The sequence below is a fragment of the Gaeumannomyces tritici genome (genome assembly GCF_000145635.1).
Source record: "Gaeumannomyces tritici R3-111a-1 unplaced genomic scaffold supercont2.3, whole genome shotgun sequence".
Lineage (NCBI taxonomy): Eukaryota > Fungi > Ascomycota > Sordariomycetes > Magnaporthales > Magnaporthaceae > Gaeumannomyces > Gaeumannomyces tritici.
In genome coordinates, this window is record NW_008804547.1 from 721,510 (window position 1) to 737,153 (window position 15,644).

General features: G+C 57.3%; 7 protein-coding genes across 7 annotated transcripts in view; 3 read left to right on the forward strand and 4 right to left on the reverse strand.

The window, feature by feature from the left end:
• Positions 1–35: 35 nt before the first annotated feature.
• Positions 36–898, forward strand: GGTG_05319 (hypothetical protein). Its single transcript, XM_009223118.1, has 2 exons — positions 36–174; positions 254–898. The coding sequence occupies exons 1-2, from the start codon at positions 121–123 to the stop codon at positions 638–640; spliced, it is 441 nt and encodes a 146-aa protein (XP_009221382.1). The 5' UTR covers positions 36–120; the 3' UTR covers positions 641–898.
• Positions 643–2,426, reverse strand: GGTG_05320 (tricarboxylate transporter). The gene is made up of 5 exons (XM_009223119.1): positions 1,950–2,426; positions 1,854–1,874; positions 1,621–1,752; positions 1,388–1,535; positions 643–1,327 (listed from the first exon to the last, which is right to left on the reverse strand). Exons 1-5 carry the CDS (start codon positions 2,062–2,064, stop codon positions 826–828), a joined length of 918 nt encoding a protein of 305 aa, XP_009221383.1. The 5' UTR covers positions 2,065–2,426; the 3' UTR covers positions 643–825.
• A 170-nt stretch (positions 2,427–2,596) lies between these two features.
• On the forward strand, positions 2,597–8,643 carry GGTG_05321 (hypothetical protein). Its single transcript, XM_009223120.1, has 7 exons — positions 2,597–3,041; positions 3,101–5,671; positions 5,727–6,065; positions 6,129–6,743; positions 6,825–7,740; positions 7,861–8,169; positions 8,265–8,643. Exons 1-7 carry the CDS (start codon positions 2,872–2,874, stop codon positions 8,442–8,444), a joined length of 5,100 nt encoding a protein of 1,699 aa, XP_009221384.1. The 5' UTR covers positions 2,597–2,871; the 3' UTR covers positions 8,445–8,643.
• Positions 8,644–9,310: 667 nt separating this feature from the next.
• GGTG_05322 (hypothetical protein) lies at positions 9,311–12,351 on the forward strand (the record flags this gene model as incomplete). The annotated part of the gene is made up of 6 exons (XM_009223121.1): positions 9,311–9,408; positions 9,861–9,967; positions 10,525–10,576; positions 11,092–11,198; positions 11,298–11,596; positions 11,752–12,351. The coding sequence occupies 6 exons, from the start codon at positions 9,311–9,313 to the stop codon at positions 12,349–12,351; spliced, it is 1,263 nt and encodes a 420-aa protein (XP_009221385.1).
• A 223-nt stretch (positions 12,352–12,574) lies between these two features.
• On the reverse strand, positions 12,575–13,582 carry GGTG_05323 (hypothetical protein; the record flags this gene model as incomplete). The annotated part of the gene is made up of 2 exons (XM_009223122.1): positions 12,575–13,453; positions 13,577–13,582. 2 exons carry the CDS (start codon positions 13,580–13,582, stop codon positions 12,641–12,643), a joined length of 819 nt encoding a protein of 272 aa, XP_009221386.1. The 3' UTR covers positions 12,575–12,640.
• A 1,135-nt stretch (positions 13,583–14,717) lies between these two features.
• GGTG_05324 (hypothetical protein) lies at positions 14,718–15,070 on the reverse strand (the record flags this gene model as incomplete). The annotated part of the gene is made up of 1 exon (XM_009223123.1): positions 14,718–15,070. Exon 1 carries the CDS (start codon positions 14,973–14,975, stop codon positions 14,718–14,720), a length of 258 nt encoding a protein of 85 aa, XP_009221387.1. The 5' UTR covers positions 14,976–15,070.
• A 375-nt stretch (positions 15,071–15,445) lies between these two features.
• The window catches only part of GGTG_05325 (hypothetical protein), a gene marked incomplete at both ends in the record, with an annotated part of 2,676 nt that continues 2,477 nt past the window's right edge, over positions 15,446–15,644 (reverse strand). The window contains one exon of the mRNA XM_009223124.1: positions 15,446–15,567. Within this exon, the coding sequence (XP_009221388.1) occupies positions 15,446–15,567 (122 nt within the window). The remainder of the gene's footprint in view (positions 15,568–15,644) is intronic.

The following is a 15,644-nucleotide window of genomic DNA, read 5'->3' on the forward strand; positions in this document are numbered from 1 at the left end:
GTGTCCCGTTGGGCTGGGGCAGACGGACGGTCGGAGCGGGAGAAAAAAGACGGGGCCAAAAAAAAAGGATCTGACGCAATCTTTCCGAGCCCGAACATTTGCGTGCGGCTTCAAAAATTCATGAGGGGGGCGGCTTCACTGCCAACAAAGGCCAACAAAATAATGTCCCGCAACGTATGTGTAAATGCCGTAATTCTCCTGGCTTATTCAAGGTAGCAACAACAATAATAATAAGTAAATACATGAAATCCAGGCCGCAGTAACCCACCTCCGCGCCGCGCTCTCGCGCTGGCCCCAAGACGTCCTCCGCCCCGAGACGCAGCTCCCGCGCGCCCTGGCCCCGCGTCTCGAGCGTCTCGAGCGTCTCGAGCAGCAACAGCAGGGCACATCACATGCAGCGTCAGCATCAGGGACCGCAATACCCACGGGCGAGGTCCAGCAGCTGCGCGAGGCCAACGCGCTGCTCGCCCTACTCGACAACCGCTTCAAGAACCGATACCGGGTCCGCGAGCAGACCTTCAGGCCGCGCAGCGCGCCCGACTACTACGATAACCTGATCCGGGAGCTGGACGAGGCTCCGACACGGTCTGCGTGGTCCAGGTGGATGACACGCATCAAGGGCATGGTGCGGCTTGAGTAGTGGGAGAGAGAGACGTCAGGGGATAACAACCAGACTTGTAACAAGATCTATCGGTGATGCGCTGTGCATCTGGAAACGGCGCAAAGGCGGGTTGGGTATGGTGTACAAAAAGCACGGCACCTTAAAAGTCTTGACAGGAGACCCCTCGAGGGGTAGATAAAGAAGCAACAACAAAACTCCCATAATCATATGTATTTCCCCTCGGGATCCGCTTGGGCCATAAACTCGATGCTCTTCTCGTACATTGTAAACACGATGCCGCCGCTCATGATCAGCCTCGCCAGCCTGGGCACGGCGCCACTCCAAAAGGTGAGCACGCCCTCCTGGCGGAATATCATGGACGCGCAGCGGAAGCTGTTGCCGTACTGGGACCGCGCCTCGATGCTCTGCATGCGCGTCTTGATGGTGTCGAGCGGCTGCGTCACGTACACGGTGATGACGCCCGCCACGCCGCCCGTCGCGAACGTGCCGACCGCGCCCAGCTTCTCGCCGGGCGCCGTGTACGACTCGGCCAGCTGCTTGAGGAACGTGTAGGACCCGAACCGCGTCGCGCTGTTGGCCGCCTGCCGCGCCGTCGTTGGCACGAAGCCCTGGAAGAAGCCCTTGATGCCACGCTCGCGCGCGATGATGGGGACCGCGTGCAGGAACCCGCGCATCCGGGGGTTGGCCGACTTGCGGTCGTCGATCCTAGGGTTTCTAGTCAGCGTTGTTTGCCTCCTTCTTTGGTCTACAACGAGGCCAGCTCACAGGGTCGTCTTGATGCTCTCCGTCGGCGTCACGGCGAACAGCGACTCGGTCACGCCCGCGCCGAACCCGGCCAGCACCGTCCGCGGGCCTGACATTTTGCCGTGCTCGTCTGCAAGCATCGACTTGTACTGGTCGAACGCGACGAAGCCTGACCCACGGATCCAAAGGCGATGAGCAGTCAGTTCAAACATGGCCGAGTTAAAGGCAAGGGCGAGACCAAGAAGCAAACGTACGGATGCCCGCCTTGGCCGAGTTCCCTATTATCAGCGTGGTGCACCCGGCATACCACTGCTTCCCAAACGGCGGCCACGGCAGCTTCTTGCCCTCGGCGAGGTTGCGGTTCAGCTGCGTCCGTGTTTTTGCGACTGGCAGCCCCGGGTGTGTTCGTGTCAGTCTACAGGAGAGAGGTTGTGATCTCGGGGCGGCGCGAACTGGACGGGCGATGGCCGCTAGGAGGGTCACGAACACTCGGCGGGATATGTGATGGCTGCAAGAAAAGGTGTCAGCATACAGTCGCAATAGACACGACACATTTATCTCTAAAGAAGAAGGAAACCCGTACCGATCTCGACCGCGCCGGCCGTGGAGCCAGCAATGATGGACCGCAGCGCGCTGGGGCCCTTCTTGAGTGTCTCGACCACCACCGGCGGCTCCTGCTCCTTCTTTTGTAACACCATCGTTGCGCGCGCCGGGGAGCAAGCCGGTGCTCCTATCGGGACTGGACGATACGGGATTGGAGAGGCCGCGGCTGTGGTCGTAGGCCGAAACTTTTGCTCGGACGCAGCTTCGCGAGCTTTATTGTGGCTGCCGGCTGATCATGGAAGCTCCGACGTCAGGGAAATCCAATTGCTACAGTGGGGCAAGGGAAGGACGAAATCGACTGCAGTAAACATGGAGCTACAAATAATACAGAACGCCGTTCGGAAACAAAGAGCAAAAACATTTCTAGAACGAATCAGGAGGGCGCGCAGCTTTCATGTTCGTTTAATAAAATTTACACGCAATGTACCGTTTTACTTTATGTTTACATTACCACTCGCAGTCTCCCATTTACATTTGGCAGGTCCCTCCGATATTGGATGCCCACTCACCATCGTTTCGAGGTATCACGAAAAGCACAAGTGCCTTAACACAGCTTTGGCTTTCTCGTCCTTTTGGCTTGAGCGGGTGGTGGCTTGCACTTGCCGAACCGTGACAATGCGGGGAAATCTGTTTCATTCTAGGTGAAGGTTGGGTTGCAGGCGGTTAAAAAATGCACGTTTGTGGCTGGACCGCGGGCGGCCAACAAAAACGGCACAGCACATTTGATGGCGGAGGCCGTTTCGATAGCCCAACTGCTTCGGCGACAGCTGCTCATAAAAAGGGCGGTTGAGACAACAGGGGCCTGCCTGCCTAGACCCGAGACTGTCCTCTTCTATGCACCGCAATGTATCTAATGCCACAAACATCGGCATAAGGTGCGAGCGCCTCGAGCGGCTGTCAATATGTCCACCAGCCAAGACGCAAAGCAGGCAGTGTTGGATATTGCCAAAAAGCATGGGTTCGTGGACGATGAATATTGGCGCAGACTTCGACAATTGGACCCTAAGATAGAGCGTGTATTCCAAGAGAGCTTTTTAGCCATGGGCGAGTTCAATGGGCATATGATCAAAACGTAGGTTGCAACCCGTTTGCGAGGCGGAATTGCCTGCTAACAAAAGCTCGGCTTTCTAGGCTCGCAAAGAATATCTACAGCAGCGACGCGCGCTTCGTGTTCGAGTTGCTTCAGAATGCAGACGACAGCCGCTTCCAGCGCGCCAGAGTGCGCGGCGACCTGCCGTCAATCGCCTTCCATGTGCACCCCGGCCGCATCGTCGTGGAATGCAACGAGGACGGGTTTACCAAGCGCGACCTGTCGGCCATCTGCGCGGTCGGGCAGAGCACTAAGTCAGGGTCCCATGGATACATTGGGGCCAAGGGGATCGGCTTCAAGTCGGTCTTTAGCGCTGCCTGGAAGGTGTATATCCAGTCCGGATACTTCTCTTTCTACTTCAAGCACCGAAAGGGTGATCTGGGCCTAGGAATGATCCTGCCTATCTGGGTTGATGGTGATGATGATAACGATACACAAAACGAGCTTCCGAGCCCGTCCCCGGTGACGCGCATGACGCTTCACCTCCACGACAAAGGAGACCCCGAAGAGCTTGAGCACCTGCACAACATCATCCTCAAGCAGCTGGATGGCCTTCAGCCGACTTGCCTCCTCTTCCTGCGGAATCTGAGGCGCATACAGGTCATCTCCTACGACGACGGCGGTCGCACGACAAAATCCCGAGAATTCCGCCAGATCGGGGACGCCGAAAACCATCGGGTGACCTTGGAATCTACTGTGACGGACCAAGGCGGAGAGGCCACAACAGAGGAACGCCACTTCCACGTCACGCGCCACATGGCCTCTAATCTTTCCAGGAGCCAGAACCGCGAGCTGTCTGGGCCGGAGGAGAAAAGCAGGGCCTTTTCCGAAGCCGAGGTTGTGCTGGCGTTCCCTCTCACGGGCTGCTCGGCCCCAGTCGTCGGCAGACAGGAGATATTTGCTTTCTTGCCAGTCGAGGACTCAACCTTCAAGTTCCTCATCAATTCAGACTTCGACACCACCGCCAGTCGACAGAGAATTGTGACAACGTCAAGAAGGAACATCGACCTGCTGGATGGGATCGCGGCTGCCTTCCTCACAGCTGTTCTGCAGTTTTGCGAACACGAGAGCCTATGCTACACATGGCCCATGTTCCTTCCCGCGTCTGATGACAAGCTGAGCCAGTTCTGGTCGGGCCTGCACGATAGGATCAAGCAGCTTATAACCGGGACGCCAGTCTTGAGGTCGCGACATTCAGCCCACCTCCGCCGCATCCAGGATGTTGTCATTTTGGCAGACGACGCAACGGATGAAGATGGAGGACCGCTCCTTGACTGTTGTGTCCGGGATCCCTACCTGTCGGATGCGTATCGATTGAGCTCAAGGCAGGTTCTGCAAAAATACGGGCTACAGGTCTTAAGCCTTGAGATATCGGTAGCCTTGCTCAAGTCCGACCTTAACAGCAGCAGTTCCAAAATGAAGGCGAAATCGACTAGCGATGGCTGGCACTCGGCAACCGCAAAGCTCTTCTCCAAGTGCTTCGAGAGGGGTTTCCAAAACCTAATCTCTGAACTTAAGGATCTTCCCTTGCTTCCATTGGCGAGCGGTGCCTGGGTATCCGCCAACAGTGGCGTGGTACATATGCCAATCACGATCAGGGGCATCCCCATCCCGCCAGGCCTGGACATGCGCGTGCTGGATTCTTCCGCGGCTAAGAACCATGATCGGAGTGGTCTTTTCAGACATCTCGGGGCCGTTGAAGCTTCAGTCAGCCACGTTCGGTCTGCGGTGCTGAAGGTGTACTCACCACCCATTCGATCTCATGTGGGCGTGGCTGTCTCCAAAGCCCAGCTGCATTTCTTATATCTCGCCTCCAGACTGGAGAAAACACCGTCCGACCTGAAAAACATCTACGTGTACCTGAAAGTCGGCCCCGCTGCATACCCACATCGACAAGACGTCTATCTCCCGGGCGGCCACGCATACGGGCCTGAGGCACTGCTGGAGCCAGCAGGTGACGCGCCGGGTCTCCAGGTTGCTTTTCTCCACCCAATCTACCTCGAAGATGTGCCCACCCTTCCAGGGTCGCAGGATCCATCGTGGAGAGAATGGTTGCTTAAGCACCTTGACATCCGTGAACGTTTGAGGATTGTTGATCGCAACGGCGACTCGCTCTCGGAAATCTGGATCTACGTTGCCTCGCAGCGGCCCGGCAAGCTCCTCGGGCTGCTGGAGCATGCCTGGCAGGACGAAGGACCTCTGGTTCAGAACAGCAGTGCCCTGACATCTGCGCTCAAGGATACAGACGCAAAAAGGCTATGCGGGCTTAGCTTCCATTCCGACTGCACACTTGGCTCCACATGGCTGCCGCTTCCTGGTCTTCAACAGAAGAAACTTCGCTTCATGGCTGCATCGGACCCGTTCCCCTTCCTTGAGCTGGAGGAGGCCGGTTCAGCAGTGCAGCTGACTGCCAAGTGGGGGTTTCTCGAGCAATTTGGGGTTGGGATCGGAGTTGGTGACGAGGTCGACTTCCTCCTCGATGTCCTTTATTGGATTAACCCTACCTCAGATGAGACATATGAAGGCAAGGCGCTTGATGTCTACTCCACGATTCAGGCCAAACTTTTTGGACTAGAATCCCAAGATCGAAAGCGAGCAATCAGGAAGATCCGGTAAGTAAGACTTGTCGAGTTGCGTTCTTTGCCCCCACGCTGACGACTCCCGCAGGAGTTTTATCGACAAATATGCTCTAGTAGTCGCGCCTAGCGATGTTAGCCACACAATGGACTGGGTTGCACGCGACGATTGTCTGTGGGAAGGTCCTCCCGGAATGGAAACTAGACCCGCAGTCAAGTGCTCCTACACATGCCTGTGCGGAGATGACGCCGAGAAACTTGACCTGGTCTCCCGTTTCTTCAAGCAGACACTGGAGATTCCGGATGCTTCTTCAGAGCATATCGTGCAGGAACTAGATTGGATGCGGAAGCACGACCAGGGGGACTTTGACCGCATTTACGGTTTCTATCGCTACTTGAGCAAGATTGCGACTCCCACGCAAGATACAAGGCAGGTCAACCCCGACTAATACCATCTCCCCGTCTGCGATTCAAAAGTTTAACAGAGCTGCAGGCTTGCGTTTGAATCCAAGCACCGTATCTTCGTCCCGCAAGGCAGCAGCCGTGGCTGGTACAAGACGAGCCAGTGCCTGTGGTCCAGCACGGCCGATATCCAGGGCAAAGTAACGCTGAATGACCACTACGAAGACCTGAAGGACTTCTTCCTCGAAATTTTGGGCGTCAAGACGCTCACTGCCCAGATGGTGTACGACGACCTAAAGCAGACAACCCCAGAGGCCTCGGTTGAGCGGGTCAAGAACACGATCGAGTCCTTCAGTTCGCTCCTTCGGGCAGAGCCTAGCAGCCGCCTGGATCCCAGGGAGCTGATCCAGGCCGCATTCCTGCCCGTCAGGTATCCGGGCGGGCCGGTCGTGCTCAGGTCTGCAGAGGCAAACTTCGCCATTGTTGATCGCGAATACTTAGGGGAGCTGTTCAGGGACCGCATCAAGCTTTTGGATTACAGCCTAGAGGACGTGCGGCGCCTGACCCCGTTCTTCCGGTGGGCCGGCTTGGAGCACTGCTACCTCTCTCGGTGCACGAGGGAGATCACATCCGCATCGAGCGAGTCAACACGGCCGATCAAAATGCCCAGCCGAAGACTCAGGTCAAAGGCGCACGCCATCCTCCGGTAAGTACCTAGGTACCCAGTAGCCCAAGCCAGTTAGGGGAGATGGGACGCTCCATGTTAACAGCCCTTCGTTTTTTTTAGCGTTGCTGCCACCTTCAACAGCCCCAGATACGAAGCCGACCAGAATGGACTGTACCAGCTGCTACGCACTGCCCAAATGCTCGAGACGGACAGGATATCAACAATGTTCTCAATATCTCAGGACGGGCACTGCATTGACGTCGAGCAGGCCGAGGGTGATTTGCACATCGACGAGACCCCGTCAGCTCTCACGGTCTTCGTACCCTCGAACAAAAAGAAGCAGGAAGTCTGCTACCACTTGGCCCTGCCTAAAAGCCTCGGCGCCTGGCTGATGCGGGATCCCACGACCCAGATCCAAGACACGGTCGAGGAGGCGGCAGTAACGACGCTTGCTGCAATACTGAATGCGTCCGCGTCTGAAGTCGTTATAAACTCCATTCTCGACGGCTGCGGCATCGTGAATGTGCCGCTGCCGAGAGAGGCTGGGACCGATGACGAAGCCGAAACGGATACTGAGGCAGAGGCGGAGGATGCGGAAGAGGACGGAGAATCCGCAGCTGGGCCGCCGGGGCAGCTGATCACTCCGGACGGGTCATCGTTTGAGGCTTGGGACGACGACGACGGCGGCGATTCTTCAATCGTCATCTCAACTAGCGTGGCGGCATCTCGACTGGCCCGCAGGGATCCGTCAATGCTGCGAGCGGTGGCTGTAGTTCCCGAGCCACTTCCCTCCGGCGAGGACAGGCAGTACATCAGGATCCTGGACGGGGTTCTGAAGGCGGCGCGGGCGGCCAGCTTCCCCTCGAAGGGAGCCTTTTCCATGGCTGCGCTCCAGGCTGCCCTGCCTGCGATCGACCACGCCGCCGGGTTCGGCAGCTTCGACGGATTCGATGGGCGGGACCAGATCGGGAGCAGGTTCCGGTCAAGCACCAAGCTCGAGCGCGACAAGAAGATTGGTGCGGCAGGCGAGCTATATGTAAGTTTTTGCCTGTCACCCGCCCTGCACTAAGCATCCACTCGCGCATTCGCAATATCTCCCCTCTCTCCAATGACTCAAACGCGCTTTCGAGGGACGAGACTGACAGGCGCAACGCAGGTCTTCGAGCTACTATCTAGGCTGGAGCCCGCCCTGAGCGGCTGGGGCCGCGGCAACTGGCAGAGCAGCATCCGCAAGTACGTTGCGGAGCACCAGGATTACGCGGACATGGAGCCCTGGTACGGAATCGAGACGGCAGATATCACCTATGCGGACTCCGAAGGCGACCTGACCGCCCTCCTCGTGGACCGCGGCTACCTCGACGGGGACCTGTGGCGCGGTGCTAGGCCGAGGTACTTGATCGAAGTCAAGTCGACGACGGGGCCGTGTGGCGTCCCCTTTTACATGAGCAAGGGACAGTACCAGATGGTAGGCATAAATATTTCTCCTTTTTCTTTTCTCTTTTTTACCCGCGTGTACAGTCTTGTTGACAAATGCAAACGGCTAACACCACCTCTATCCAGATGAAACATTCTCACGCAGGAACTAACCGTCGCAAGGTGTACATGATCGCCCGCGTCTTCGACATTGGGGGAAGTCGGACGGGAATGCGCGTGTATGTTGATCCGGAACAGATGCGGCTGGATAATGCGCTGGCGTTTACGGCGGAGGCATGGTCCGTAGTCCCTGGGCCATCTGCGTAATAGGACTACTATCCGACGCTTTTTGGAGATCAAGGGACCTTGCCTGCCATGATTTTTCTCTCTGACTTGGTCGGATCATGTGGCGGCGGCTCCCACAATACCGTTCACTTTGATCAGTTAAATGCAATCCGCACTCCTATCTCAACATCCCGACCATATTCCCTGACGCCTTTTTCCCTTAACCCTCCTTACACCGTTGTGAGCCTGACGAGCTTGATGATGCCATTTTTATGGAATGACTGTTCTGCCTCGCCGTCGTCGTTGGACCGGCCTGCTTTTGTAGTTTAGCACCACCGAAGTGCAAACCCTCATCACCTGCCAACCTTCCTGTCATAGGACGCACTCCTCGGGACTTCAAGTTCCTCCACAGTCTCTCGCTAGGGATCCTCTGTGCGCAAAGATTAGAGTTACATGGTGTCGGTCTCCCTGGGCCTAGCCCTGGTTCGGACGCCAGGCAAGGGCTTTACGCAAGACCGTATGCTCGTGCAGGCGCTCGCCAGCTTCATTTCCCCACTTCAGGAAACCCGACGACGCCACAAGGGCGGCAACGGGTCCCTCCTCGTCCTCATCATCGTCCGGTGCGCGAGCATTAATCCCGAGCGACGTCGGATCAGTGGTCAAGTAAGAATCAGGAAGTCGTGATCGCCCTATTCGACACCGTCGTCCCCGGCGGCATCGGCACCGTCGCCAACTGGGCCGCCATCTTCAACCAATTATTGAAATAACAAATGTCACATGCCTCTGGCTAGTAACTAGGAGCACGAGCCACACCAGGCTGCTCACTATGTATATAAGGCCATGACCTTTCCCACCTCTCATAGAGGCACTCTGCTGGATAAGACAAGCAATGCAAGGAGTCTTGAACCATGCCTAGCATATTTCAACTCCAGTGCTCGACGGTCCGCGGCGCCCTGGGAGACAACCTGGTCCCCGGTGGGAGGTGCGGGCCGCGCAAGGCCGACGCGTAAGTTTGTCTCTGTGTTTTCCCCTCGAATCTGCCCCATGTCTGGAGCGTCTTGTATTGCACATGGGCCAGCGGAATCGTCTGCATGGGGCCTGCCGCGCCCTGCGGCCAGCGCCAGCGTCGGGCCTCGCCCCCGAACGCCACGGTGGACACGGACGTGGCAATGCTGCCGTCTCCGGAGGGCCCAGGCGTGCTTGCCGCGGACGGGAAATGCTTCGTGCACTCGGCATGGGATGGGATTGCCCGTCGCCACACTTTGTCGGTGGCGTGGTGGTACGCCCAAATCGACCGTTCCAGAGTGCGCCGCGGAGTTCCATAGCTGTAATCATGCCCGACTTTTTGCGTTGGGCTTAACCAAGAGCGCCTATTATAAAAAAAAGTGCAGTATTCGAGCCGGCTGAGTGGTTGTGAAGCAACATCGTGGCACTGACAGGCAGGAAGATGGGGTCTAGAGCCAAGAAAAGCCGCCCCAATGGAAGAGCAAAGCACACCCCCCACACAAGACCCCGAATCCGCCATGTGCTTCCCCATGTTTCGCTTGCCATGACTTTCCCCTTTGGTTGGATCTGATAACAAGCTTGAGAGCTAGAAGAGACGGCAAATATCCAGGCCAGCTCATCCATGCGTAGCTTGAAAGTCACATCACACGCACGACCTCTCCCAAGACCACTGGGGATGCTCACATGCTCATTCTCCTAGGGACACGGGGCGATATCCGAACCGCCAAAGTCTCCAGGAAATTTGGCAAGCGTGCCCAGCTTGCTCTCGCTGGCCGCAAACGTTACGCAACCCCTCGGAAGCCTCCTGGGCACCACTTTTGGGCGTCGGCTACATATTTTTTTTCGCAGGCCACATCACCGGCCGCCTTCAAAACCTGAAGCCACTACAGCTCCCGTCTTGCCATTGGTATTTTCGGAAGTGACTCATATCGCCACGTCCGCGGTGCAGCGGCTAGATGGGAGTGGGACCCTTGAGACAGAGGGGGGGCTTTGTGTTGGTGTTTGGGTGTGGATGTGTTAAAGGACCGCCAGAAACCGACAGATCAACAGCTCAGCAACGCATGGCAGCCTAAAGGGAAGGCCGGCAAATCTGAAACCAATCAGCAGAACTATTTAGGGAGTGCCGTGGAGTTGGATAGCGTTGTGGTGAACCTTTCGCAGGGCGAGTGGTGCGAGGCGACAGTTTTCAGTGTGGTCTGCAACGAGGATAGGAAGAGAACCCATCGGGCACCTCCCTCGGTGGCTATTCTTGCTACCCATCAACTCTTGCTTGGCTAGATGGAAAGTGGAATCCTTTGGTACTCTCCGTGGCTACCCGTGGAGGTCTAGGCAGCGCCAAAGGCCAGATGGGAGAAGGCCGGATCGATCACGGGTATAAAGGGGCTGGCACCCCGGAGATTGTGAAAAGAGGAGGAAAGGAGAGAAGTATGGATCAATTTCATCAAGGTCATTAATAAGATCCTTTCTCCCAACATCCATCCCCTCTTACGACCTCAACTCCTTGGATTTGCGTTATCAACCCCAGCCGCCCCACGAATATTGCCAAATTTCTCTGTCCTACGCGCCGTGCCAAACATGACGGACTTCACAAGTGACCGGCCTCACGCCGACGACCTCAAGTATGATGCCTTGGTTTCATTCTTTCATGTCGACATTCCCCGCCGCTAATACTTGTAAATACCAGGCCCACCGACACGATAATCGCCGTTATGGGCATTACAGGGTCCGGAAAAAGCACCTTTATCAAACTGTTCAACGAGGGTGCGGTCATCGGAGACAACCTTGCATCTGGTATGTTTTATTGAGTGGATTGATTTTCCTCTTTCTCGCCAATTGATGGCAATAATACTTTGCGCAATACTGATGTTAATAATTCCAACCCGTCGTTAGAGACCGCAGATGTCCAGGTCTTCCCGGCCAGGATTGGCAGACGGGAATTCTACCTGGTCGACACACCAGGCTTCGACGATACGCAGAGAACTGACGTCGACGTGCTTCGTTCGCTGGTCAACTGGCTGGGGACAACACACCAACGCAATGTGCACCTGGCGGGCATTGTGTACCTCCACCGCATCTCCGACCCGCGCATGGGCGGCTCGGCCATGAAGAACCTCCGCATGTTCAAGAAGCTCTGCGGGAAGGATGCCCTTGAGCGCGTCGTCCTCGCCACTACCATGTGGGGTAGTAGGGTCAGCGAAAATGACGGGGCGCGGCGGGAGGAGCAGCTGAGGACGAAGGAGGACTATTGGGCGGCATGATCCAGCAAGGCAGCACGATGATGCGGCAGGACGACGGGTTGCCCTCGGCGACCCTCATCATCGAGCACATCATCAACAAGCACCAGTCGAACAAGAGAGATCCCAGCCTCGAGGTCCAGAAAGAGATGGCCAACGGCAAGAAGCTGGACGAGACTTCGGCGGGCATGGAGGTCGAGGCCGAGATGAACCGACTGCGTGCCAAGTTCGAGGAGGAGAAGCGCGATTTACGGCGGGAGCTAGAGGAGGCCAGAAGGGACCAAGACGAGGCCACCCAAAAAGAGATAAATAGGGCAAGGACCGATTTGGACGCCAAGATGAAGAAGGTGGAGGAGGACCGAGAAAACATGCGCGTCAATCTGGAGGAGCTGCAAAAGCAGCGCGATGAAGAGACGAGGGCGTATTTCGAGCAGAAGCTCGAGGAGGCAGAAAGGAAGATTGAAAAGGCCACGGCCGCCCTCAATTTCGAGAGGCAGAAGAGACGGGAACAAGACGTTCGGATCCGCGACACTGGCGAACGAGAAGCGGAGTGGGATCGCGAACTGAGAGATGCTCGTACAAGATACGAGCAAGAGACGGAGCGAGTCAAGGGGAAACTCGCCGAGACGGAGGAGCGGCTACGGAAAAGGGGGTTCAGGGCGGTGATCACGGGGAAGATCATCAAGTATGTTAAAGGCTGGACTGGTTAATTGGCTGGTATTTAGGTGAGCGGATATGTAGGCAAGTAGGTAGATACCACCGAATTGCAACTTTCATTGCGTGCCAACTCCGCCGAACAAATTTCGCAGCGTAACAGTTGTGCTGTTGTATGAAACAATCATACCTTGTTGGCAGGCAGCCCAGAAATAGTCGCAACAGCGCCATGCTCGCTGTAAGCGGCAGGCGTGCACGCTATGGAAGGCTGTGAGGAATTGTCATGTACTATGTAGGTACCTGCCCACTAATCTGCACATTTGTATCTCCTCCACGGTCCTGCGCCTATCTGCCATCGTCTCCTCCTCGACGACGATTCGCCTTCTCAGAATCACCACCCCCACCCCGCGCCCGCGCCCGATCCCTGGCATCATCCCGTCCACCACCATGCTTGGACCTGGTCTCGCCCGCGTCCTCGGCCGCCGCCTTGCGCTGGGTCCCGGCATCCGACCGAGATCGAGAGCGGGACCGGGAAAGGGAGCGGGAATGAGAGATGGATGGCGACCGGGCGGCCCGTTGTTTCTTCGAGCTCGAATTGCCGCCGCCGCCGCCGCCATTACGGTCGCGCGCGTCTCCTCCCAGACCCGAGCGGCGCGAGTCGCGGGGCGGTACGGGTGAGTAGTTGTTGTCAACGCGTCGCCGAGAAGCTCCCTTCTCGCCGCGCTTGCCGTCTCTGTCGTTCCCTCCTCCTCTTCTGCTGTCGAGGTCATCATAATCATCATCATAATCGTTATCATCATTATCATGGCCCCCATCGTCGTACTCATTGTAGTCGCGGCGACGGTTCTGCTGCTTGCCCCGACGGCCCTGGCTGCGTCGCCCCTGGTGACCGGGCTCCCGCTCGGGGAAGTCCCGCTCCTCCCGCTCGAGGGCGAGCTTGGCATCCGTCTTTTTGAGGAATTTTGCCCTTATACGGTCGAACTCGGCCGTCATTTCCCGCACGCGCTCGAAATGCGTCCTGCCGATAAACGTCCCGTCGTTGTCGCCGTCATCGTTATCGTCGTCGTAATCCTCCCCGACGTCGCCGTCGCCGTAGCCGCCGCCGCCGCCGCCGCTGCGGAGCCTTTTTTCCCGGTCCGCTTTGGCGAGCTTGCGCCGCTTATTGTGCGTCAGCGACGCCGCGATTTAAAAGGCGTTCCGGATTTGTCGTCCGTTCCACCACGCCGCGGGGCCTTCTTTGTAGTAGGCTTTGGCGAACCTTATAATTTCCTTGCTTCGGACTTCCATTTCGGGGATGTTTCCGCCGCTTTCGATTGCGCCCTGACACCGTCTGATGGCATTGTATGATGCTATGGCAGGACGTGGTCCGGGTGTACGCCGGCGTCCAGCAAGAGCCGGACCGTGTCGCAGCGCCCCTTATATCTGCCAGGTGCAGCGACTGTGTCAGCGGGGTACCCAAGCCGTCCTCCTCTGAAATGACATCCGGCAAACACTGATACCACTTTTCCATTGTCCGCTTAACATGGTGACAGCCTGAGGAGACGAGGCAAAGGAGTTGCATTTTGTTGGTAAGCATAATCCGGGAAAGGCTGAGCGTGGATTTTGGTCACTTACTTGCCGCAAACGCAGCCCTAAAATGCTGTTACATCTTCCCTCGACGAAATCAGCGACCGGGATCTCAGAGCAGGATTTGGTGACGCCTTCCAGTAGCCCCCTGGCCGAAGAACTATCAGGGTCTAGATATGGCGCCATTCCAAAAGTGGAAGACACAGTAAAGCCTCCCTAGGACTGTATATTCGGAGTCTCGATGAGGTGTCTCCAGGAAAATAATACTTGCAAAGCTGCTCTTGACCCTTTCGTTACGTTTCCTTGTTATCTCGCCCTGGCCGGTGGGGGTGCGAAGCGGTTACGAGTGCCTAGATGGGAAGCCGATTCACGTCAGCTCAAGCAACTCGCAGAGCGACGAGAGGTCGGCGTTCTTGCTGTTCTGTAGGGCCTTGCCGTTGCTAAATGTCACCACCTTAGGCGGGTTCTCGATCTAGTACGCAGCCACGATGTCCGGGTGCTTGCCCACATCGACCCGCGCGGGGGAGAGCTCGAGTCTCCCCCCTGGAGCATGCCGCTAGATAATACCCAAGTATATTATAACAAGGGATTAACACAGAGAAGCCCGAGGAGGGCAATTACACACCGACTCAATGACAAGACCGCCGAAACTATAACCGATGAGTATAATTGGACGTGTTCTTTGCTCGTCTATATTCCTTACGACATTCAAAGCACTCAGAAGGTCGCGGTCATGATCTTCCAGTGTCTTGACTAGCGCCTCACTTTTCCATTTGAAATTGTACCGAAACGTCATTATTCGGGCGCCCGCGGTGTCATTCCCCAAGTGTCACTCATTGCTGGTGGCAGCGGCGGGCTAACCGCCCTCGTCGCTGTCTCCGAAGGGCTCCCCGTTACCCGGCGACGCGGACCGCGAGCTCGTTTCAGCCGACAGTCTCGCTCCCTCCTCTTGCACGTGCCAGCCTTCATTCTGGGGGCTGTCCGGGCCGATTTCGTCACCGATAACGACGAAAGAGCCGTGCGATGGGGGATGCAACCTGTCGCGGGATCCATAGCACATAAAGCAAAGGTGGTAGCCCTCACACTCGCCGCACCGGTAGATGGCGCCGGTCATTTTCTGAAAGAGGAAGGTGCCACTGTCTCAGTTTCTGTCGCTGTTGCCCCGAGCCCGACTATGCCGAGCCTGTCGAGTACGTGGCGGACGAGTGCTGGCTTGCCGCTGGCGGCGGCATAGTGCAGGGGAAGGCGGCCCGCGACATCCCGCACGCTGCCCAGCAACCTAGATACGGTTACGGTTACGGCGTCGTCTATTCCGACTACAGCCCCTTCACCCGCCGGCTCTCCATCGCCCTCTTGGGCAGCTTTCCCTCGATTTGCGGTGGTGCCCAGGGGATCCGTTTTCACGCGGGCGAGGGCCGCGTGGCCAGACAATACGGCATCGATGGAGCGGGCGTCGCGGCGGCAGGCGAGGTGGAGAGGGGGGCGCAGGGCTGGGCTGTCGCACACGTCGACGCGCGCGCCGCAGCCGCGGATCAAGAACTCGACGGCGCCGAGTGGCGCCGCCACGCAAGCCGCGTTGATGACTTATCCGGCGCCGTCCTTTAACGGCCTCGGCGGGTTCAGCTCTACGCCGTTCTCGAGGAGCATCTTGATCAGGCCAACCACCTCGGCGGCGTGGGGCGTTATGTCGGCGGCGGTGGCGGTTCCTGTTGTTTGGTGGGAGTTCGACGGCTGCTTTAACGAAGCCTCGGGCCGATGGCAGACGGTCTGGGAGGGGGGGGGG

Bases quoted from the DNA above. Each gene is read 5' to 3' on its own strand.
- GGTG_05319 (XM_009223118.1), top strand. From the start codon at position 121: ATGAGGGGGGCGGCTTCACTGCCAACAAAGGCCAACAAAATAATGTCC. The intron at 175-253 runs GTATGTGTAAAT...CATGAAATCCAG, and splicing joins ACAAAATAATGTCCCGCAAC to GCCGCAGTAACCCACCTCCG.
- GGTG_05320 (XM_009223119.1), bottom strand. From the start codon at position 2,064: ATGGTGTTACAAAAGAAGGAGCAGGAGCCGCCGGTGGTGGTCGAGACA. The intron at 1,875-1,949 runs GTACGGGTTTCC...CTTTTCTTGCAG, and splicing joins GGCCGGCGCGGTCGAGATCG to CCATCACATATCCCGCCGAG. The intron at 1,753-1,853 runs GTTCGTGACCCT...CGGGGCTGCCAG, and splicing joins CATCACATATCCCGCCGAGT to TCGCAAAAACACGGACGCAG.
- GGTG_05321 (XM_009223120.1), top strand. From the start codon at position 2,872: ATGTCCACCAGCCAAGACGCAAAGCAGGCAGTGTTGGATATTGCCAAA. The intron at 5,672-5,726 runs GTAAGTAAGACT...CGACTCCCGCAG, and splicing joins CGAGCAATCAGGAAGATCCG to GAGTTTTATCGACAAATATG. The intron at 6,066-6,128 runs GCAGGTCAACCC...ACAGAGCTGCAG, and splicing joins ACTCCCACGCAAGATACAAG to GCTTGCGTTTGAATCCAAGC.